This window comes from Camelina sativa, chromosome 10 (assembly GCF_000633955.1).
Source record: "Camelina sativa cultivar DH55 chromosome 10, Cs, whole genome shotgun sequence".
Taxonomy (NCBI): domain Eukaryota; kingdom Viridiplantae; phylum Streptophyta; class Magnoliopsida; order Brassicales; family Brassicaceae; genus Camelina; species Camelina sativa.
This window is the reverse complement of record NC_025694.1, coordinates 5,475,561-5,499,797: the sequence shown is the minus strand read 5'-3', so window position 1 is coordinate 5,499,797 and position 24,237 is coordinate 5,475,561. Positions and strand designations below refer to the sequence as shown.

The 24,237-nt window shown below is 34.8% G+C and overlaps 5 protein-coding genes and 3 long non-coding RNA genes across 8 annotated transcripts; 5 read left to right on the top strand and 3 right to left on the bottom strand.

The window, feature by feature from the left end:
• LOC104717274 (leucine-rich repeat extensin-like protein 6) lies at positions 4,960-6,673 on the top strand. The gene has a single exon (XM_010434814.2). It carries the CDS (start codon positions 5,258-5,260, stop codon positions 6,479-6,481), a length of 1,224 nt encoding a protein of 407 aa, XP_010433116.1. The 5' UTR covers positions 4,960-5,257; the 3' UTR covers positions 6,482-6,673.
• LOC104717272 (shikimate O-hydroxycinnamoyltransferase-like) lies at positions 6,926-8,422 on the top strand. Its single transcript, XM_010434812.1, has 2 exons — positions 6,926-7,418; positions 7,500-8,422. The coding sequence occupies exons 1-2, from the start codon at positions 6,945-6,947 to the stop codon at positions 8,412-8,414; spliced, it is 1,389 nt and encodes a 462-aa protein (XP_010433114.1). The 5' UTR covers positions 6,926-6,944; the 3' UTR covers positions 8,415-8,422.
• LOC104717273 (acid phosphatase 1-like) lies at positions 8,397-9,726 on the bottom strand. Its single transcript, XM_010434813.2, has 3 exons — positions 9,306-9,726; positions 8,855-9,064; positions 8,397-8,783 (listed from the first exon to the last, which is right to left on the bottom strand). The coding sequence occupies exons 1-3, from the start codon at positions 9,680-9,682 to the stop codon at positions 8,606-8,608; spliced, it is 765 nt and encodes a 254-aa protein (XP_010433115.1). The 5' UTR covers positions 9,683-9,726; the 3' UTR covers positions 8,397-8,605.
• LOC109127046 lies at positions 10,455-11,194 on the top strand. The gene is made up of 2 exons (XR_002033767.1): positions 10,455-10,601; positions 10,944-11,194. It is a non-coding gene; the product is annotated as an uncharacterized LOC109127046 (long non-coding RNA).
• On the top strand, positions 13,066-13,976 carry LOC104717271. The gene is made up of 3 exons (XR_756186.2): positions 13,066-13,270; positions 13,381-13,511; positions 13,621-13,976. It is a non-coding gene; the product is annotated as an uncharacterized LOC104717271 (long non-coding RNA).
• LOC104717270 lies at positions 15,286-16,055 on the top strand. The gene is made up of 2 exons (XR_756185.2): positions 15,286-15,479; positions 15,795-16,055. It is a non-coding gene; the product is annotated as an uncharacterized LOC104717270 (long non-coding RNA).
• Positions 17,651-19,093, bottom strand: LOC104717269 (acid phosphatase 1-like). Its single transcript, XM_010434810.2, has 3 exons — positions 18,640-19,093; positions 18,166-18,375; positions 17,651-17,957 (listed from the first exon to the last, which is right to left on the bottom strand). The coding sequence occupies exons 1-3, from the start codon at positions 19,029-19,031 to the stop codon at positions 17,780-17,782; spliced, it is 780 nt and encodes a 259-aa protein (XP_010433112.1). The 5' UTR covers positions 19,032-19,093; the 3' UTR covers positions 17,651-17,779.
• LOC104717268 (acid phosphatase 1) lies at positions 21,278-23,664 on the bottom strand. Its single transcript, XM_010434809.2, has 3 exons — positions 23,204-23,664; positions 21,947-22,156; positions 21,278-21,625 (listed from the first exon to the last, which is right to left on the bottom strand). Exons 1-3 carry the CDS (start codon positions 23,617-23,619, stop codon positions 21,448-21,450), a joined length of 804 nt encoding a protein of 267 aa, XP_010433111.1. The 5' UTR covers positions 23,620-23,664; the 3' UTR covers positions 21,278-21,447.

Here is a 24,237-nt window from a genome sequence, read left to right as displayed (position 1 = left end):
TTTATATATCTACGAAAGGTCAGTTTGATTGTGTATGGAATCATCTAACCTTCGTCTCAAATTATATGTTTAAGAGTATTATGTCTGACCTTTTAACTCAATACTACCATACATTTGGGTGGGAATTTGGGATCTTTTCGAACTGTCATGATCTTAGTGGTCTAGTGGCATAAACCTTCAGATTTAATTTGATATGTAGATTAGAGGCTAACTGGCTATATATACGCATAGTCGACTTTTATAGGATAATTTAAAGGTTTAATAATGTTAATGAATATAAATTATTGAAAAGTCCGTGGAATGATAATGTTAATAAATATATGTTGATGAAAACTAATTAAGTTCTGAAAAAATGTTTGATTTTGTGAGTTTTGGTTGGTTTGAAATGGGAGTAGGGAAGTAAAACTGATTCCGGTTAGAAGATTTAAATTGTGGAATCATGGAATCTATACCTAAAGAATATAAGAAGTAATGCCATATTACAAAAGCACTTGTCTATGTTTATGTTTGGCCTCTTTAGTCTTTAATTTTCTCCATATAACATTCCAACCTTTGATGCTTTGTTCTCTATATATATTCCATATTCCCCTCGTCTCTTCTAGCATATTTATCAAATGACCCCTACAACGGCCTAATTCTTCGTTTGGATTTTTTACGTGTTCTATCTATGTGTTCACAAGTTCAAAATATCTTAATTGATTCATTTCCGTTAAGAAGGTTTTTTTTTAACAATTTAGAGTCTACTTAAAAAATGTTATGTGATCCATTTTTATACCTTTATCATGTTGGTTTAGCTTTTGTACTAATGTAGAATTTTGAGTACCAAGAGTATAAGATATCAGATTATCAATATCGATACAAGAGGTTAAGGTTTTAGTAGTTAATTCTCCAGGTTTATTTGTGTTCATGGGGACACTGGGAGAGGATTGACAAAAAAAGGGGACACTGGGAGAGGAAAAAGCAAAATCAACATGGGGAGAGATGAGATGAGACTTGACCCTTTTTTTTTTTTGCCATGGTTGGATTTCGAAACTGGAATAAAGGCATAAACAGACAATATTTACCTTTATTTCTTACTTCTTTTTAATAATTTTAGTTTTCCCTTTCGACAAATGGATTCGATTTCCCATTTCATATTTTGAACTCATATTATATTCCTCGAAATCGTTTTTAACGTACAAATATTCAAAATTTGATATTATGTTTTTGTACTTTTATATTCATTTAGTATAACTATTTATTTAAGTACGCAGCATGGTCAGTCTTTATAGAGAGTTGACGTTAAAGACTCCAAGAATCAATTTTCTTCCTTTTGCTTATGCTTTGTTTGTTTTTATGTGGACTCCATGATTACTAGACAGAGAGTTTTGGCAAAAAATGATAAAAAGAAGAAATTTGTTTAAGCACATGAGGAATATTTATATATATATTTTTTAAATGTAGTAGTATTAACAAATGTCCAATCTACCTTAGGCTTCCTATGAATTGGGTTTAATGAGCCCATTACAGGCCTACGTTCATTTGAGTATGCTTCTTTTTTTTTTTTTTTGACAACCAATTTAAGTATGCTACATGATTATTATTTTCCCAGTACGTCTGTACTTGGGATCTTCATTCTTCAAACTGAAACTAAATCGAATTAGTTATCCTAATCAAAATCGAATCCAACTTGAAAAAAAAATCATTTAATGGATCTAATCGTATACGCAAATTCATTTTTTTTTAATATAAATATTTAGCTAATATATACAACAACAAATTATTTTGTTACTGGGTATGTTCTTACCATAGAGACTGAAAAAAAAAAAAAAAAAAATTGAACTAATCAAAATTTTCACTTTGATTCAAGTAATATCCCAAAATCCGATTGATTTAAATTTTATTTTAACTCGATAAAAGTTGTTTTCTACTAACAAAAACTTAACCGACTTAAAAACATGAAAACGTACACCAAGCCATATATATATTTTCCTTTTCTGCTGGTTTGAAGTCATTTTCTCTCTTTTGTTCTACGAAAAAAAATCTCCAATGTGAAGTAGGTGCAATCCAAATCTGCATGCGGAATTTTGTCGGCTTTACTTTATTGCTTTTCATTCACATGAAAATCTCATTCACTCCCTTGGATACTAATATATTAGCAAATCCAACCAAACCTACCAACCACATACCACGGATATACTTGTCTATAAAGACTATAACGCTCCAATTACTTATGTTCGTAAGCCCTCATGCACGTCCATTATTTTCGGTATACAGATCTCATGCTCTTTAGATGGCCAATACCTTATTTCAGAAAACGGAACAAAGATTTATCGATTTTGTTTTACAATTTACAAATCACCGCAATTTTTTTTTTTTTTTTTATTATTATTATTTTGTTTTCATTCATTGAAAAGTGAAAACAACGAGAAGTATAGACAATAAAGAAATCAAAAAAGAAAAACACTCTCTGTCCGACTATCGAGACTTTCACCACACCACCTTTTCTGGCGCCGGCAAAGCTTTTGCTAGCCGGCGTCGAGAATCCCGACTCTCTTCTATACCCTGCTCCCAAAAGCTTTTTGTTTCAACTTGTTTCTGGTCTTTTTCTCAATCGATTCCTCCTACCGCATGTATACCTCTGTTCGACGGCAACTTATTATCATCAATGAGAGGAGAGAGGTGCTTTCCGACGAAATCTATCTCGCTTCAAACACGTCTCACCTTTTCTCCGTCGAACCTGAAACCAAGAGAACTCTCCTTAACCAGTTGTGCTCCAACTTCCGAATCTGACGCAGATCTACCCGATTTGCTCAGATCTAAAGAAATTGGCTCTCTCTCGGTCTTCATTAAAGCAGTTCCTCTCTAGTTCTCGTCACTGGTATTGGTCTCCACCCCCTCACTGCGATTCAACCAGACCTATCCAGACTCTATTGTGAGCTCTCGGAAAGTTTCTTGTCCAAGGGTTTCTGACTGATGCCTGCTCCGGCGACGACAAAGATGAGGGTTGACGGCGGCGAGAACCTAATCTCTCGTGGTGTTCCCCGTTTGACCTACCCCTCTCGCCAGCTGGGTTTAGGCCCACTTAGAATCCCATTGAGGCCCATTTATAAAAGGTGTGATTCAAAGTTTTTTCTCCTAAAGCCCAGGTTTGCTCCAAACTCTTCTTTGTACTCTCTCTTTAGCTTCTCTTTGTGCCGAATCATGGTTCTACTTGTCCGAAAACTGCAACTAGAATATGATCGTTCATTGTCGCTAGGTTGGTACAAAAGCTATCGGAGAACCTTGCCTTTAGATTCACCTAGGGTTGTTACTCATGGTTGGATTAGCTTGAAAAATAACGGCATTATGACCCCATCTTATAGAAGTTGGGGTTACCTAAACCTTTTCAAGTGCCCTGCTCCGTCTCAACCTCTCCCTGAACCCAATCAAGAACTAACTTGCATCTCCATGGACGTACCAATTATCTTTGCTTGGTCAAGACGAGTTTTTCTCAGTAGCAGAACATTGGTGTCTTCAAAGTTGCTTGATATAATGTCTTGTCGAGTTTGCTTGAACCTTACCCTTAAACCCTTTGATCCCCTGTATCATCCACTGCCATTAGATCGAAAGCTTGAGTATGTTGATATTTTCTAGGACCAAACTGATTACCAGCTTTGTGTGGGACTCATTTACCTACATTTCCATGTGAGGGATAACCCACCTGCTTTGTTACGGTTTGCCTCCCATTCCATGCGACTCCCGATTATAGCTTTATCTATTATCCTGAGGTTTGCTCCTAAAAGTTTAAAGGTCTTTGATCCTATGCTCTTGAACCCTCTCATGTTGGCGACAAACCCCACAAGTGTTTCCCTCGTATAACATCCTTTAACAAGCTCAATCGCATCATCCGCTAGAGCCGTTTATGACCACCTACTGGTTGAGGATCTCGTGAAGCCTGACTTCAAGTACGAATCCGCTCTGGATCCAATCAACTTCTCAGATATTGTTAAACTGTTTCAGTTTGAAAATTCATTTGTTAATCTCATAGTGCCTCTATCTTTAGTTTTTTTTTGTCTACCTTGATTCAAGTTGTAAGAACTCGCCCCTTGCCAAAAAAAAAAAATGAAAAGTGAAAACTTTTTAATAGATCAGTCATATTTATATTGTTCTACCTCAAAAAAAAGTTTGATCTGTAAAGTTCTTTTTGTTCAGCAGTCAGCACTGAAAATATAAAAAGACTTCGTGACGTAAATAGTCAAATAACATCTTATAATAAATTAGTTGAGCGATGGTATTCATAAAAGTTAAAACAGTGGTAACATGAAAAATATAAAGAAATATTTCGTTGTTAAATAGTAAAATACCATCATTTTGTTTGTTGTTTTATAGTGAATGCTTGGAAATCTACAATTTTTTGTTGTTTAGCTTGATCAAGTAAAATAGTTTTTATTGTGGGAGTATAAAGCTTTCCTCTCAATAATTATTGCATTGAAAAACATTTGGATTGAATGCAGCTAGATGAAATTGTTTAAATGAAGACACAAATGCATTTGTGCCACTCCATGTGATGCAGTTACTCACACTCCCAAAATATCTCTCTCTCCCACACAAGTCAACAACACCATATTCAGTCACAAGCTATGCCTTTGATTATTTATAGCCTCATCTAGATTCTGTTCATTTTCTTTCATTTTTATTTTATGTATTGTTACATTCTTGATTACATCTTCTGTCTACAGAAGTCGCAATTAATTAGAACTTGTATAGTAGGTAGAAATTAAACCATTATTAATCAAAGTAGTGCATACATTCAGATGACAGATGTAAGAGTTTTCTTGTGATTCAAAAACATGTGATCCATTATTTACACTAAAATGCATACTTTTTTTTTTTTTGACAAACACTAAAATGCATACTTTTTTAATGCATTAAAATTATAAAAAATGGAACAGAAGGCAAAAGAAGATGAACCCGTGATATGATTCATGCAATCATAAGTTGAACACAAACAGTAAACTTAACAAAACAAAGGCAAATGTGACATAACTACACAAGGAACAAATCAGACCTCTTTTTGATAATCTTGTCCCCCCTTCCTCATATCATCAATGATTCTTCAACCACATTCACTCTGTTTTTCATAATCTCTTTCTCTCTCTCTCTCTCTCTCTCACACACACACACACACACACACAATGACACAATCCTCATTAATCCACTGAAACAATCACTATTCATTCTCTTTCCTTAAGTGTCAACTCTTACAGAAAGCTACTTTGAAGAAAGAAGAAAAAAAATGTCTAAGAAGAAGAAAGAGAACAACTTAAAGGTTCTCTGTTTCGTCCTGTTTTTGGGTGGTTTGATTCAGACAGATGCTTCTTTTGGAGTAGGAGGCGGTGTTGGAGTCGGAATCGGTGGCGGCGGTGGTGTTTGGATTGGCGGCGGATACAACAACGGTGGTAACCGTAATGCAGTTCCAGGATCAGCTCAAAACAGTGTAGCTTACAATGCACTCCAAGCTTGGAAGTCAGCGATTACAGAGGATCCATCAGGTGTTCTTAAAACATGGGTTGGATCAGATGTTTGTTCTTACAAAGGTGTGTTCTGTTCTGGCCAAAGTATAACCTCCATAGATCTTAACCATGCAAACCTCAAAGGCACACTTGTCAGAGACATAGCTTTGCTCTCGGACCTCAACATCCTCCATCTCAACAGCAACAGATTCTCAGACCAAATCCCAGATTCTTTCAAGAACTTAGTTTCACTTCAAGAACTTGACCTAAGCAACAACATACTCTCAGGTCCTTTCCCTTTAGTCACACTCTACATCCCAAATCTGGTTTACCTCGATCTCCGGTTCAACAGTTTCTCCGGTTTAATCCCTGAAGAGCTTTTCAACAAACGGTTAGACGCGATTCTCCTCAACAACAACCAATTCGCCGGAGAAATCCCAAGGAACCTCGGGAATTCTCCGGCTTCGGTGATCAATCTCGCAAACAACAGATTCTCCGGCGAAATCCCGACGAGTTTTGGCCTCACGGGATCGAGGGTGAAGGAAGTTTTGCTCTTGAATAACCAGTTAACCGGTTGTATACCGGAATCTGTTAGTATGTTCTCTGAGATCCAAGTCTTTGACGTAAGCTACAATTCATTGATGGGTCATGTCCCAGAGACCATCTCTTGCTTGTCGGCGATTGAAATTTTGAATCTTGCCCACAATAAATTCTCCGGCGAGGTTCCTGATTTGGTCTGTTCGTTGAGGAGTTTGATTAATCTCACTGTTTCTTTCAACTTCTTCTCTGGGTTCAGCTCTCAATGTTATTCCAGGATTAGTTTCGGGTTTGATTTCGTCGGTAATTGTATCCCCGGGAGGAACTCGCAGCGGCCTCAGCCGGATTGTTCTGGTTATTCCGGCGGTGCTATGAGCTGTTTTAGGATTCCGACGCAGCCTTTGGCTTGTGCTGCAAGAAGTGTTGGATTGAAAGAGGGTAACGATCAGTACACTTCATCTCTTCCATAATAGTTTAGATTTTGATCCTAGAAGCTTTTTATATGCGTAAAGATGTATCCTTTTTGTGACTTGATTAGTTAATTAGTAAGCAGTTCATTGTTAAGCTAGTTCGATGCTTCTGTGTAGTCGAATTGTGCTAATGTCTTCTTTTTTGTAAAATAAAATCTAACATAAGAATAAGATGCCATTATATGTAAATTAAACCATAAGTTGTTTTATGTATTTGAAGATTATTTTAAGGGCACTGAGGAATCCGACCGTAACAGAAACATGTTTTAAAGGGACCATGGAAATGTTACATTCCCTTAGGAGAGGGTTGTTTAGTTCATGGGAAAAGAATGTGTTGAAAAACATGATATTATATCTAAATACTAAATACATACCAACAAACGCACATGTTATATATACATGGTATGTACGAAAATGTACAAGCACATCAAAACTGGATTGTAACCAAAGAACAAAAGAAAAAATGTTTGCCAAAGAGAAAACAATAATGGAGGAAGACCGCGTGAGATTCATATGCAAAAGAACCGTGGTGAGCACTAGATCAATTGAACCAGGGAGGTTATACCAGTTTTCAGTATTGGACCATGTCATGGAACCAAACCATATTCGTCTAGTGTACTATTACCGGTCTTCCAAGACTAGAGAACCGGGAGAAATCACAAAAAAATTAAGGGAGTCATTAGCATACACACTCAATTGTTATCCGATTGTAACCGGAAGATTGGTTAAGGAAACTGATGGTACGGAAGAGAAGGAGGGTGTAAACCGGCGGTGGAAGGTGAAGAGCAACGACGCTGGCGTGAGGATGGTGGAGGCGAGAGCAGCCGGGTCAGTTGAGGAATGGCTTAGGAGTGTTAATAGAGAGGAAGAACTCAAGCTTGTTCATTGGGAAGACATGTACCATCTTCATTATTATTGGTCTACCTTTAATGTTCAGGTACGTATAATCCAAGTTTATTCTGGTTTGGTTTAGAACGGTCTGGTTTTGTCTTATGTATTGGTTTATTTTTATGTATAGGTGACTGAGTTTGAAAGTGGTGGGTTAGCTGTTGGGTTAAGTTGTAGCCATCTTTTAGCTGATACAGTCTGTGCAATGATGTTCATTCGAGCTTGGGCAGATTTAACTCTGTCTCGTTCCATGATGGCTCCACCACTCTTCCATCAGTTGCCGCCTCGCCGGTTTGCTAATGAGAGACTGATCTCTAACAACCAACTGATCAACCAGTACACCAAATCTTGTTCTCTAATGGTTTCACCGTCAAACGTTACCGAGGACCATATCGTCACCGTTACTCTTCTATTTCCGGATCCGTTGGTTAGAGCTGGAGAGAATGAGTCAGGGTTTTCGACATTTGAGATTTTGGCTGGACTATTTTGGATAAGTGTGAGTCGAGCCAAAGGGAAGAGAAATGAGCTCATGGACATGTCCTTGTGTTTAGACGTTCGAAAATTACTGCGTTTAGACCAAAGTTATTTTGGTAATTGCATGGTTTATCACAAGGTTCCCTATTCCAAACCGGTTAAAACAAAAGACAGAATGTTATTATTTCACACTATTGAAGAGATTCAGAACATAACTAAGCGACTAGACTACGACAAGGTGATGGACTTGATCGAATGGCTGGGTAGCAATAATAATGGTGCGATATCTAATGGTTCGGATCTCGTGTGTACTAATCTAGAGAATATGTCTCATCCGCGTCCAGTGATGTTCGAGGAAGATTTGGTTCTGAGCCACGTGTCTTGCTATGTTAAAGGACCTGTAGCTGGAGGTGGACAAGTCATAGTGCTTCCCTCACCGTCAGGTAAGGGACAAAAGAGCCGAGTGGTTATGGTCAGTCTTCCTGAAAGAGAGATGGTTAAGGTTGTAGAGGATGAGCTTCTTCTAAGCTTTTCTCCGGTTGTACTTATGAAAAATACAAAACAAATATAATCAATAAATTAACACTACACAAGTCTCTTACATATTTTGGTACAATGGATAGATTTTGGATATAATCATATAAATTACAAAAAAATATAAGTTGTTACTCATTACATGTCTAAAAATTGATTGTTCTTTTCAAAGCCCCACATCACGTTTTGATACTAAGGTTTAAACATACACAAGCCAGAACCGGGTGATCAAGCAATGTAGTACATGGGATTTGGGACTTTGAAAGAACGATCAGCCACGGCAAAACCAAGAAGATCACTCCATTGATCACCGGTATTGCCTCGGATTTTGAAACCTTCCTCAATCAGTTTCGACCGCTGCTCTGATTTGTAATTTGTAGCTGATGTCCCTTGATCCTTTGGACCTCTGCAATCAGAATCTTTATATTAGTTATACTTACACCAATTTGGTATGGAATGTTTTGATATAGCTTTTACCTCAAGAGGAGCCGTTCCCAACCGGAATAACCGACGTCACGGAGATTTGTCTCGGTGAAACTCCTTTGATCCTCGTCTCGTCCGGTTAGCAAAATGATAGTGAAACCAAGTTTCTTGAGAGCATTATAAAGTCTTAAACTCGCATCAAAAGCTGGAGCTGTTCCTTGTACTACCCACTCATTATAACTATTCGAGTCGAATGGTTCAGACCTAAACCAACCACAAAAAAGAAAAAAACAATCTAATCGATCGGTACACTAAAAATAATCGCTACAATTACAATAGAACCGGCGATCTTAAACCAAGAACCGGATCTATAATTCACAAATTCAGATCAATTTGGAGTCGTGGGGTCTCAGACTTCGGTTTTGTAGGTCGACGATGTAAAGTCATCAGGGCCGTTGATTAAAGATAAACCATAATCCAACGGCTAATAATAGAGAGAACATACCCGTAACCATGAGCCTTGTAGTAGTCGATATTGGTGAGGAGCGTCTCGTCGATATCAAAGATCCACACGTCCTTGTCGTCGCCGGAGATTTCAACCGTCTTCGCGAAAGCGATGACGTAATCGGCGATGACATTGTAATCGGATAAGAACTGTTCTCCGTTGAGATAATCAGCGACGGAATCAACGCAAACGGAAGGGATCACATCCCAAGTTCCAGCGTTGTTGGTCTCGGCGGCTAATCTCCAACTGTCGCAGTAACGAGATCCGTCGACGCTTCCCGGGAGTTTGATGAAGGAGGTGCGAGTAGAGATGGAAGGATCGATTAAGAAGATGAAGAAGAAGAACAAAATCGAAAAGCTACGAGGAGAAGACGCCATTGGAGCCAGATTTAGAAAGAGAAAGTGACTTCTTCTCCCAATTTATACTCCTTCCGTTTCAAAATATAATATTTTTAGAAAAGATTTTGTTTTATAATATAAAATATTTTCAAGTTTTTATGCAACTTTTAGATTAGTTTAGTATTTTATATTATACAGTATTGTTTCTGATTCTTTGAACTTGTTAAAACAAAAACTTCTTAATCTCCATGCTTTAGTTAAAAACATCTTATATTTTGAAAAAGAAAGAAAGTAGTTTTAGTTATTGTTTTATGTAACTTTTATTACTAAACCAAAGTTTTTAATTAATTAAATTATACTTTTAATAGTAGTATTAGTTTCTATGCATCTTCTTCTCTGTAATCTAATTTTAGTTGTTAGAGGATTCAAGTTTACTGAACTAGATAGATACAAGAGAGAAACAAATTATTATTATTATTATTTTTGAAATAACATTGACCTCAAGAAATATTTATTTTATCAACGTAAAAATATGAAAGCAGAAAATTTGAGAAAAATAATTAAAGTGAATAGATTTTTTTGCTTCTTTTTCATAATTGCTAACGTAAAAAAATCTAAGCATACTAAATTAAGAAGAGATGATGTAATAGAACTTTTTATAGAAATGTAATATTTTGTACTAATTAAATCGATTTTTTCAAAAAAAAAAATTATTCTCCTTCACATTAATTTTAGTAGATATGTTCCCACGAAGAGATATATATTGGTTATCTACGTTTCTCTTGTCGCCTATAATCTATATATACAAACATAGTACCATCACATAGACAACCAATATCAAAAAGTTTCTCCAAACAAAAAAAAATTAATAGTTCAAACGGTATCCTCTATTTTTTTCTGCAAGTCATGTCCAAACTTTTGTATTCGTATTTGCTCATCTCCATGTTTGTTTTCTCAGGTTAACCTTTAGATTTCATTAAACCTGTTATAAAACTCAATTTTCCTTCTTTTTTTTTTTGCAATCGGTGCATCTGATTGTTTTATCAGAGTTAGGTTCTTCAGTCTTGTTAAACATATAATTTATTTAATTCATTAGAAAAAAAAAAACAATTGCGACTGTGATCGATGGGTTAATTCGTTTACAACTAAATACTATCGTACCATCACATATTTTTGAAATTTTAGGTTTAGATACTTTTGAACTAGTTATTATCAAATAGTATATGCTCGTACGTTTATTTCATATACTAAAATTATTTTTTTTTAGCTTATTTAAAATAAGTTCTTTGTTTTTTTTTAGCTTTGGCAACTTCAGAGGGAGATGGACCAAAAAGGTGTAGTGCAATCATAAATCTTACCAAACCATGCAATTTTCAAGAATGCAAAACATTTTGTGGTACGAAGTTCGCCGGGAATGGCCTTTGCCCCGAACATAACAAAAATATGTGTGCTTGTGTTTACGATTGCTAAGCTGAGAAATATCTCTTATCTCGTATATTGTTCCGATAGGATAGAATATGCGAGACTTTAAATGTTATAATATCTTAGTTATTTGGAGAATGAATAAAAAATCTTATACAAAACTAAATATATTTTTCTGAGTTTTATTAAAACTATTATTTTGATACATTTCACACAAACATAATTTTGGATATAACTAATATTTAGTTCACTATAGAATTTTGAACTAGTGATTTTTAAATTTTATTTATGTAAATTCAAACTCGTTTCATCATATAAATTTAAATATTCATAATTTTAAAATTTTTTAAAAAGTGTAAAAAGATAGTATATCTAATATAATTAAAAAAATTTGGATGTTTGTGAAATTAAACTTCTTACTCACTATAAGATTTGGATTCGGTATGATCTTGTTTCTAATATAACTCGAAACCATTATCTAAAACATACATAAGTCTCAACTGGATGATCAAGGAATGTAGTACATGGGATTTGGGACTTTGAAAGAACGATCAGCCACGGCAAAATCTAGAAGATCGCTTCATTGATCACCGTTAATGCCTTGGATTTTGGATCCTTCCTCAATTAGTTGCAATTGCTGTTCTGATTTGTAATTTGAGGTTGATGTCCCTTGATTTTTTGGACCTCCCCGATTATATGTTTAGATCAGATATATATACCAATTTGATAATTGAATGTTTTGGAACAATGGAAGAGTTTTGTTTTTTTGATATAACCCGCGTAGCAGAGATTTGTCTCGGTGAAACTCCTTTGATCCTCATCCCATCCGTTTATAGATAAATCTACGCATACAATCTAACATAGGCTGATTATATTTTTATTTTTGAATAAAGAAAACGTATTAGGAACGTTCTTACTATGTCGGGTATTCAAATTAAATCTTTTGATTCTCTTCAGATTTTATTATTTATTTACTTTTTTTACGTTTTGGTCAAAGACTCACAGTCCTCATATTTGTTTTTGACTTTTGCTAATATGCTTCATAAAAAGAATCTAATCCATTTTTCTCTTTGTCACTTACTGTATATAAAAACGTTCTTTCTCTAAACCAAAAAGTATTAATAGATCAACAATATCCTTTATTTTTTTGTTCTGCAAGTCGAGCCCAAACTTTTGTGTTCGTACTTGTTCATCTCCATGCTTGTTCTCTCAGCTACACACTAAACATGTTATAAACCTCAAATATTATTTTTTGCAATAGATGCATCTGATTATTTAAACAGAGTCAGGTTCTGCTTATGCGCACTCGAGGCTGAAACTAGAGACTAATTGTTCTTGACTTGTAACTTTACTTCTTCTTTGTGGAATAAGGTCTTTGTCAGGTTACGGGCTTACGGCTATCGCCCATTGGATTCCATACTTGAGATGATCTTCTATCTTGGAATAGGGGGTCTTCTCGTACTGCCCCATCTACTCTATGGAAACTTGTGTTGAAGGAAGTCATCTACCAAACTTGGAAGCAAAGGAATAATGTATATCATAACTCTCAGCTGATTAACCGGGAGACTATATTCAAGATCATCGATCGTCATATTCTTAATTCAATCCACACAAGAAGGCATCGAAGTAAATTTAGGGATGTTAGGACACCTCCATTGGTAGTAGCTTAACAAATTTCGTAAAAACTTTTAGTATTAAAAATAATTAAAAAAAAATAAAAACAACCATGGTGATACCAAAGGAGTGTCAAACTAATTAAAAAAATAGAAATAAAATAAAATATTGAAGATAGAGAATGAAGCAGTCTCTGCATATCTCTGCGGCGACATTTCAAAACCAGTTTTAGACCCTTCTCATCTGAGTGTCATCATCTCATAGGTTGGTTTTTAAAAAACAAAATAAAATTTAATTAAATAAAACTTTTGTATTACAATACTAATAAACAAAATGTCACAACCGCATTTATATAGTATCACCACCGATGGTGATGCTCTTTAATAGAAGGGGTTTTAGAATTGTATCTTAACTATGTCGTGTCGGTTTGTAATTGGCTAAGAGATTTTTTTTTTTTTTTCTCGTGTATTTCTTTGTCTCTACTAATGGCGAAAACTCTCCGAGGGACGATCCGTCGAATTGAGAGGAGAATTGAGTTGAAAATTCGTTTCCAATAACAGTGATCATCTGCTTGTTTCCTCATGAGATAAGGTTAGTGGTAGTCCAAAACCCCTTTTCTGTTTTTAACTGATTTGACTCCAACAATCCTTTTTCCTTGATCTGAAGATAATTTCTTCTTTTGTGTTTGTTTTGAATCTAAGCGTGTGAGATTGTATGATGTGAGCACCAATTCGTTGCGAGACGAGTTCTTACATGGCGGAGCAGTGCTCGATTGTCGTTTTCATGATGATTTCTCCGGCTTCAATGTTTTTGTCGATTAAAAAATCAGAAGGTATTCTCTTCTCTAACCTATTATTGTTCGCTTGAAATATTTATTTAAGTGGATAAGTGACGGCTATTTTTTTATTTTATTTAAGTGGTTTTCTCTGGTTTCACTGTAGGATTGTTTTCAATGAAGAGAAAAGAGGACATTTTTGGGACGCATGACAAACCAGTGCGATGTGTTGAGTATTCTTATGCTGCAGGTTGGTAGTATTATGATCTTCCTGGAACCCAACAAGGAAGATAATTCTCCATTGGTACCAACAACTTTTACAAATGATGCATCAAACTGAAAAATATTATGATCTTCCTGGTTTTGCTGTAAGTTAAGCTTCCTGGTTGTGTTTGTTTGTTGAGATCCTGCAATGCTTTTCAAAACTATTTATGTTACTATTTAAGCGTTGTGATGTTGAATGGTGATTTTGTAGAATAAATAAACAGTTATAATTGAGGTCTCATAGATCGAGTCATGCTTTTTTGCTCTGTTTCCTCTTAATTGTTCACATATATATATCATAATCTGTGTGCTTGGTTGTGATTAACTTGCTAGTTGTTCTGCTTAGTAATCATACATACTCATGTAATTGAGTTTGAAGAAGAACTGTAGAAACAGCCAGCTTGATAGAATTTGATGAAACTAATAACAAGAAGATTCTAATCAGAACATGAAGAAGACAATAAGAAGAAGAAGACAAAGAATAAGAGAAGAAGAATACATATATTTGCATGCATTTGTAATAGTTTAGGATCAATCCAATTTTAGGATCAACCATTGCACACATAAATTTGAAAGTTTCTTAATGAAATTCTTAACTCAACAATTTTCAATTAAGTAACTTTGTTTAGTGACCAACCAATGGAGATGCTCTTAGGATCCTTTGATTGCGTTGAATGTTTCAGTTTGTTCCATCTCTTTACTTCCTTGTCTTTTTTTTTTTTCGCCAAAAAACTAAGCCTTAGGTAATCAATATGTAAATCCTAAACTCTTTCATTTCTATGATATTTACTCGCTTAGCAAAAAAAAAAAAAAAAAAAAATTACACAGTTTTTTCTTCCTCTTTTTAGCTTAACGTTTTCAATCTGACTTGTAAAAGAATGGAGTAACTAGAGTAAAATAAATTACTCGATTGCTAGAGTAATTATATTTTCAGCTCAATTTTCTATTTTAAAGAGTAATATTACCAGTCACACCCATAAAGCTTTCTAAAATATTATGCTTATTTGTGTGTTGTTATTAGCTTTTTTTGACTTTGCCAAATGTAGAGGGAATGTATATCAAAAGATGTTGTGGAGGTGGAACTTAGCAAGCCATGTACTTATCAAGAATGTCAACCACTTTGTTTTATGAAATACAAAGGGAATGGCGTTTGTCCCTTAACAAAAATCAATATTTGCCCTTGTGTTTTCTATTGCTAATTGCTGAGATATTATATCATATGTTGTTAAACTAGACCTATAAATTCTAAATGTTATAGGTAGTAGCACCGTAAGTTACTTGAGGATAAATAAAAATATGCATATTCTAGTATCTCACTGCCAAATTTTACTTCCAATAAAAAAAAAACTCCTTTAAGGAAAGGAAAGTAAATGATTTGTTGCTTGTTTTTCATATTTCGTAACGTAAAATCTTATAAGATATGCTGATTATAAATTTATCTTTGATAAAAAAAAGTATTAGGAACATAAATTTGAATCTCTCCACATTAAATTAAATAATTTGACTATCTCGTGTTCAAATTAATTACAATTATTTATTTACCTTTTTTACGTTTTGGTCAAAGAGTCTTCCTGAAAAGAGTTTCTATTTATTTTTCTCTACTGTATATAAAAACGTTCTTTCTCTATCCGATGTTCAACTATCAAAAAATTTCTCCAGAAAAAAAAAATTAATAGATCAACAGTATCCTCTATTTTTCTCTGCAAGTCATGTCCAAACTTTTGTATTCGTATTTGTTCATCTCCATGCTTCTTCTTTCAGGTACACTTTAGATTTCATTAAACATGTTATAAAACTCAGATATTATTTTAACAAAAAAAAAAAAAAACTCAGATATTATTTTTTGCAATCGATGCATCTGATTATTTAAACAGAGTCAGGTTCTTCAGTCTTTTTAAAACATATAATTTATTTAATTCATATAAAATTATTTAGTGTGACTTGAACCGATGGATCGATTGTACCATCACATATTTTTGAAATTCTAGGTTCCCATACTTTAGAATTAATCATTATCACATAGAATATGCTCGTACGTTTATGTAATATACTTTTTTGTTTTGTTTTTGGTTTTAGCTTGTTTGGCTTTGGCAATTTCACAGGGAGAGGGACCAAAATTGTGTACTCGCGCCATAAATCTTATCAGGCCGTGCAGTTTTCCAAAATGCAAAGAACTTTGTTTTAAAACGTACGAAGGGGATGGCCATTGTCAAGGACCTCACAATTGTGGTTGTGTTTACCTTTGCTAAGATATATCTCGTATGTTATTAAACTGAATTAATTATGAGAAAACCATTTAATTTCTAATTTTCTATGGGTATTGGCTAATTAGAATTTCTTTTGTGTGGTCGCAACAAGTAATATGATACAAAAATTATAACTCTAAAACGACGACTAAAAAGAGACAAAAGAAAATATATTTTTTTGGGAGATGCTTCGATCTCCGCTGCCGCTTTGTTATCTTTCTTTCTCTCTGTGCCTTCGTCTGTGATGAACAAATTGGAAGAACACATACATCTCTTTCTCAAATCTAGAATCTTATGAATATTAGGATTAGACAAAAAAAAAACTTATAGATTGATGCATCTGTAATATAAATTTGTTATCATTCAAAATAACGAAACGATTTCGTTATCATAGTATGTGAACAGATTCACAACGTCGATGATGCAGCCCTATTATGATTATGCCTATTATGGTTGTTGAAGAATGCGGTAGATGGAGATGAGAAACTTCACAAATTAAACCATCTGAAACATCAAAACGAAAAGATGCATAGTTCGTTTAACTTTTTTCTTTGGGTTCACTAGTTACTCTTTTGTTTAGTCAATGAAGTTGAAGATATTAGTCTGAGAGGGCGCAAGCAAAGAATGTGGAAATAATGTCTGATTTTACTTTTATAGATCCACTTTTGGTGGTGGTTTGATTTGTTTTTGGTTCCTTTGGTTTGAGACTCATGTATTTTCTCTTCTACCAAGGCTAATTGGAGTAATGGAGATTTTTTTGTTTTTGTTTTTAGCTTGTAATGGTGATGTCTCTTAAGTTCAGATTTAAAGTGTTTAGATGAAAGTTTTTGTTGCAGGATCGAAGAATGAGTTTCATTTTCAAGTCTTAATTATCCACTCATTTTTCGCAAGTCATGGCCAAACCATCGTGTTCGTATTTGCTCATCTTCATGTTTGTCCTTTCAGGTATAAATTCGTATGCCTTGTATATCAGTGAATGATATAAAACTCATACATTAATTCTTGAAATTGATGCTTCCAGATCAATTAAGCACTAAGCAGAGCCGGATGGTGATATTGGTGGGGGGAATAGAGGATGTGAGAATCAGAGTTAAGAAAATAGAGGGAAAGAAAAGTGAATTATAGAGTTTACATACTTCTATGATTTTGGTCATCTCTCTTTAGAGTATACGAAAATAATAAAATGGTTAATTGTGACTTGATGGATTAGAGTAGATAAATGATTAGTTATGCCATTGCATCTAAATTTTGCAATGTAAACTATCTTATATATGTAGAATTATAGCTTTGATTCCTCCGAACTAATAATTTTCAAATAGTATATGCTTTTTAGTTTATTTTTTTTACTCAAAAGCATTTGGTAGCTTTCTAAAATATTATGCCGCCCTTTCTTTTTGTTTTAGCTTTGTTGGTAATGGCATGCCAAATGTAGAGGGACTGGATTTCAAAAAATGTATTGTGGAGGTGAACCTTAGCAAGCCATGCACTTCTCAAGAATGCATCGACCTTTTTGTAAAATAAAGTACACATCTAAAGCAGAGGACGGCGTTTGTGTCGGAGATATCATATGCTGTTAAACCAGACCTATACTACATTCTAAATGTTATCGTACCTTGAGTTACTTGGAGAATGAAATAAAAGATGCTTTTAAAAATAGTTGTTCTCTCTCTCTCTCATGCATATCAGTCAATAAGAACGTGGTACATAAGACATTAAGAATTAGCGGTCCTTATGTTCGGTGAATTACGATATACTTTCATAAAATTCTTATTCATACATAAATTCTAAGTCATTAAACATATCAGTAGTCGATGATCAAGCAATGTAGTACATCGGATTTGGGACTTTAAAGGAACGAGCAGCCACGGCAAAACCTTGCAAATCACTCCATTGATCGCCGGTACTTCCATGAATTTTGTAGCCTTCTTTAACCACTTTTGATCTCTGCTCTGATTTGTACTGTGTTGCTGTTTTTCCTTGATCATTTTTACCCCTACATCAATCACATTGGCCAAAAAACATCCTTAGTTTTTTTCCCCCCCATTATGAACCGGTTCATAAGTTTAATAGTTAGTAGATCGGTGGTAAATTATTTTTCCAGCGTTGTTGGTGTTTTTTCTTTCAAATATTGTATATATGAAACTTAAGGCTTCCTAATTTTACTCATAACTAGATTATAATCATTTTGGTAAAGCTTTTACCTCAAGAGAAGTCGGTTCCAACCGAAATAACCAGCGTCCCGGAGATTTTTCGCAGTAACACTCCTTTGACTTTCATCTCTGCCGGTTAGCAGAATGATAGTGAAACCAAGTCTCTTGAGAGCTTTGTAGAGCTTCAAGCTCGCATCAAAAGCTGGGGCTTTTCCTTGAACCGCCCACTCATTGAATTTGGTATCGTCGTATGGCTCAGACCTAAATCCACCATTTACAAATCAAATCACTTGCACCAATATACACTAACAAAAATAATGCATAAAAAAGTAAAATACAGAAGAAAAAAAATCATAAACCGAGAACTAGATCTGCATGTACAAATTTTCCCGGTTTGATGGTCAACGAAGTTAGTCAAACAATAGTTATAACTTTATGAGCTTGATTTTAGAAAATAAAGAACATAGTGTAAATAACACAGAATCCAAGGACTAAATAAAAGAGAGATTATGGACATAAAATTACCCGTAACCAAGAGCCTTGTAGTACTCAAGATTCGAGAGAAGCGTCTCATCTATATCAAAGACCCACGCGTCCTTGCCATCTCCGCCAAGCTTGACCCTTTTAGCATAGGCGATGGCGTAACGAGCAACGATGTTGTAATCATTCTCGAACTGGCCTCCAGTGATATAGTTTTTAACGGAGTTAACGCATCTGGACGGTACCACCTTCCAGCTTCCTGCATTGTTGGTCTCGGAGGCCAATCTCCAGCTCTCGCAGTTGGAAGCGATGGAAGAATGTTGCGTGTGCTTGGTGAAGGACGAGGAGGCCCGAGAAGAGATCGCCGGGTTAATTAAGACGGCTAATAAAGAGACGATGAAGAAGAACGTAATCGAGCTTGAACTACGAGAAAACATTTTTTTGAGAGGCTTTTCTCTTTTTTTTTTTTTTGTCTCTGTGTGCAGATGGAATTAGAAGTAGATTGGTTGCGTATATATAAAAAAAAAAAAGATGAAACGTTGTCGTATTACGCCCGCGTGATTTGTTATCGAGAACTACAATGTTTTGTTCACACACAGGCTGGATTAGATATGATGGTGTAAAAGAGGTAATTCAAAACGTTTCCAAAAAATGTAATGAAACATATACTATAAAACACTAGAGGTCAAGATTCGACATTCAACAAATTAAATAGTACATTTAGATGTTCAAAAAAAACAAGAAAATGATACTAGGTTAATTCTTTATAACGCGCTAATCACATACAGAGTTTTTTTTTTTTTTTTTTTTTTTNTTTTTGGCTCAACATCAACTATTCATTATCCATGAACATTACATCCACAAAAAAAGAACATAAATATCCCTCCATAGAATTTGACTAAATGCAATGAGTCGATCTAGTATGCCCTGAAACACTAGCGGATCCAACGCTACGAGACTGAGAATCATTGCATTTTTTTACCACAACGAGATAAATAACACACCACAACTCGGTATGAAATCATCTCTTAAACCACCTAAGAAAACCCTATGACACGAAAACAACTACTAACACAAAGGAGACCAAATCCTACACTGAAGAATAAAGCAAAACCAAACTATTAGAACCTTATGATCTGCGAGTAAAACTTGTTCCAATAGCATCGACACCCAGAAGCGCATTATCAAAAAGAACTTGGTTCCTCCGCTTTCCATTGTTCCGGTCCTAAGCCAAAAAACGGACCATAGATCCGACTGACCTGACCAATAGACACAAAACAAACCCAACATGAACAGAGGCTTCTCCGACCTATTCCACACAATGACCAGAATGCTAATACCTAAACATAAGGAATTGGAACACAAATTAGCATAGCTTCACCTCATGGTGCATTCCCGGATTGACCACATCGCATCAGCCTTGTTGTCTCGCTTCTTGGCCGGACTGACACCAGAGAGTTGAGGAAGCTCCCGAGAAACGCTGGCTTTAGAGAAGATCTCAAATCTCGGCTCCCGACGCTCACAGTAAACTCCCCAACAAACGGTAAAAAACTAAAGCCCGACTCAACCATTAACGTCCGGTCGGCTGGAAACTCCGACAGAAGGTTGGAGGTAGCGGGAGGACGCGACCCAAAAGACCAAGATCTGACACCTTGAATCTGCAGAGGAGGCCGCCTGGATTTGCATCGAACCACCACCATTCTCCCGAAGAGGAGAGCGAGCCGAGATCTCTCTCCGTAGCTTTAGCCGCCGCGACATCACATCTCCGCGGTTGAACCCTCATCAACACGACCAGTGAGGGAGAGATCAAGGCTCCCAACTACTTCAACTAAAAAAACAAAGAAGAAAAGACGAAAAGCAGAGAAGCAGAGCCCTCTCACACTGCCGGCGAAACCTCGGGCGGCAGAGAGGTAAGCGGACTTCAAACGGCGGCGAGTTGTAAAACTAAGGTTTTGAGAGAAAGTTTTTTTTTTCTAGGGTTTTGAGTCCAAAGGTCCAACTTAGGAAACTACAGAGTTTTATTTTTTTAATGGAAACTAAGTTACTTTTCAATTGAAAATTAAGTTTTTTTGTTTTTTTTGTTTTGGATCTAGTTTTAAGTTGCAATCGCGTCGCGAAGCGGATTTGGCTATGTGATTGACTGACTAATTAGAGATTAGTGCTTTCTAAATAAGGTAACATGTTCAATTCTCAGCCTTTAATTTTAGTTATCTTTTTGCGACTCTTACCAAACCAATAATTTTAATTATTAATATGCGTGTTAAGTCATCTTCTGTGAATCATCCCAAACCTGCTAATTATTACAGTTTTATTTTATTTTCTCGACAATCGATAATAACCTTTTAGGTTTGACCATAGGAAGTTTTATCATTTTTAAGAAACATTAAAAATAGAATACACAAAGGTATTCATAATGCTTAAATCCAGTAAAATGGTTCCACAAATATTTTCTAAATTAATGGTTTTGATGACTACCACTAACCTTGTACAGCTGCATGCAGTACACTTAAAATAAAAATATTGTCTTCAATGTAGAACTAGCTGAGCATACTGTTCCTATTCAATTATTGATAGTGATAGTGGTACTGGTACCTTTATTTACCTCAAGGGGTATGCACGGTTCAATATATCAAAATCGTTTCCAATGATTTTACCGGATATATTCTTGGACGGATTGGAATAATAACATTACTTGATTTACGCCGACAGTTTTACTTAAAAATTATTTGGTTTCTTTATTCGGCCCCCCTTTTCTCTCAATCGTACTAAACACAAAAAAAGGACAGGGTACGATAAGTTTCTTATTCAAACAGAAACACGAAAACTCAATGCAAAATATCACTAGCCAGATTATCAAGGAATGTAGTACAATGGATTTGGGACTTTGAAGGAACGAGCGGCCAAGGCAAAACCTTGCAAGTCACTCCATTGATCGCCTGTACTTCCATGGATTGTATAGCCTTCTTTAACCACTTTTTCTCTCTGTTCTGATTTGTACTGTGTTGCTGCTTTCCCTTGATCTTCAGGACCCCTGCATCAATTATTAGATTAACCAAAGTCTAAAACCTTAATATACTTTTTCCTCACGTACTACCTGTTCATAACTTTAGTATATATAGTAGTCAGTAGATGGCTAAATTAGTTAATTAGTGAAATAAATTTGATAAAGTCAGATGTCCTAGAGACAAATATTATACATAAATAGCTATTATAACAATCACACGTAACCTTTTTTTTTTTTTTTTGAACGAACAATCACACGTAACCCATTATCTTTTTTTTTTCTTGTCTTTTTCTTTCAAGTCCACTTAATGATTTAGACCAAAAGCAAGAGAAAACATCATAGCTTTACCTCAAGAGGAGTCGGTTCCAACCGGAATAACCGGCGTAGAGGAGATTTTTCTCAGTAATACTCCTTTGACTTTCATCTCGGCCGGTTAGCAGAATGATTGTGAAACCAAGTTTCTTGAGAGCATTGTAAAGCCTCAAGCTCGCATCAAAAGCTGGGGCTTTTCCTGTTACCACCCACCTATAGAATTGAGTATTGTCGTACGGCTCAGACCTAAATCCACAATTAAAACAAAATCACTGGCACCAATTGGTACGATATATAGCAAAAATAATGCAAATTAAATAAGAAAATAGCACAAAAAAGCTCTTAAACCGAAAAAGATCTAATGGTCAACGAAGTTAGTCAAATAATAATCATTATGACTTTTTATAAATGAAAAAAAAACATATTATGAATAAAACAATATCCAAGGGCTAATAATAGAGAGGGCATGGGGCATTATTATTAGGGTTTATTGGCAAAATAATACATTTTTAAAACTTAATTGGAATTGTAGTACATTTACTATTTATAATTGGAGAAATAGACCAGTTTTACTATTTGTATAATAGAAGATATATGAGATAGATAATAAAGTGGATATAGTGTAGTAATGTAAAATTACAAAAGGGTAGCTGCATAAAAGATTAGATTCAGTGTACACATTTACAAATGTAGTACAGTGTACACATTTATTACACACATATTAAATATTTTTATTTCATTCATATTGAATATATTATATATCAGCTGTACGGATAAAAACAGGTATATTAACATATATATATATATATAAGTACACTAAATGAACTATACGGGTTAAACTTGTGTATTATTATTTATTTGTAAACTTGATAACTGTACACATTATAATGTGTACAAACACTTGTACACTTAATAAGGTGTACGAATACAAAATTTATAAAAAATATTTAACATTATCAAATATAATCATTACACAAAATACATATCAAATTATAAAGAAAAAACATATATTTTTTTGTATCTGTAAAAAAATTAAAAATATATATATATATATTGAATAGTATTTTAGTTATTAGATTCAATGGATGTTTTAATAAAATATATATATATATATATATATATTTAATTTCAATTGCACATTTGTAAATAAAATGATTAGTAGAGGATTAAAAATAATTCAAATAGTAGTAAATAGTGAAAGTGTGTGTTTTGCCAATTTTAAATAGCGAATGTACTAATTCTCCAATTAAGTTTAAAAAATATACTAAAACTCCAATTTTCTCTTATTATTACCCGTAACCATGAGCCTTGTAGTACGCGAAATTCGAGAGAAGCGTCTCATCGATGTCAAAGACCCATGCGTCCTTGCCGTTGCCGGCAAGCTTGATCGTTTTAGCGTAGTTGGTGATGTAAACAACGAGTACGTCGTAATCCGCGTCGAACTGGCCACTGCTGTAGTAGTTTTTAACGTAGCTAACGCATCCGCGCGGAACCACCTTCCACTTGCCGGCATTGTCGGTCTCCACAGCCAATCTCCAGGCCGCGCAGTGAGCGATGACTTGAGATTCGTCGGGAGATTCGTCAGGAGATTCGTCAGAGCTAGGGAGCCTGATGAAGGATGATGCACGTGAAGAGATCGCCGGATTGATTAAGACGGCGAATAGAGCGAGGATGAAGCAGGAAACCGAGCGGCCACGAGAAAACGTCATTGCTGAGGCTTTTCTCAATTATTTATTTTTGTGCATATGGATGAACAAGATTGGCCCTTTGAATTTAAAGTGAAATTTTACTACGTTGTCATGCTTAACTCCCACGTGATTTTTATGCAAAACATCAACGTCGATGTGATTATGAACTTTCGTAGGGTACAAAAAGTTACAGCCTGGATTAGATACTGTATATATTATAAAACGTTTTCAAAAAAAATAATAGAGGTTGTTAGAGTTCATTGATGAAACTTTTGTTAAATTGGCAAAATGAGTACTATGTATGTTATGTTTTTTTTTGGGGCAGAGTGGATGTTATGTTTATAGCCGTAAGGTTATTACGCTCTAGCTCTTATTTTGAAAGACAGTAAGACCTCGGAGGAAGAATGAAGATGTATGTAGTCAAATGGTTTTTTCACTTTGTCGTAATTATGGTAGACTGTTAAAACCATGGTATATATACACAAAGTAGATTATCATTGTAAATGTTAAAAATCTTCCAAACATATACATTATGAATATATAACGATATAAATAAACACTAAAAAATGATGAAAATATTTTAACATTTTTTTTTTTTTGAAACTGTTCATCATCATCATAAGAAATTCTAGAAATGAT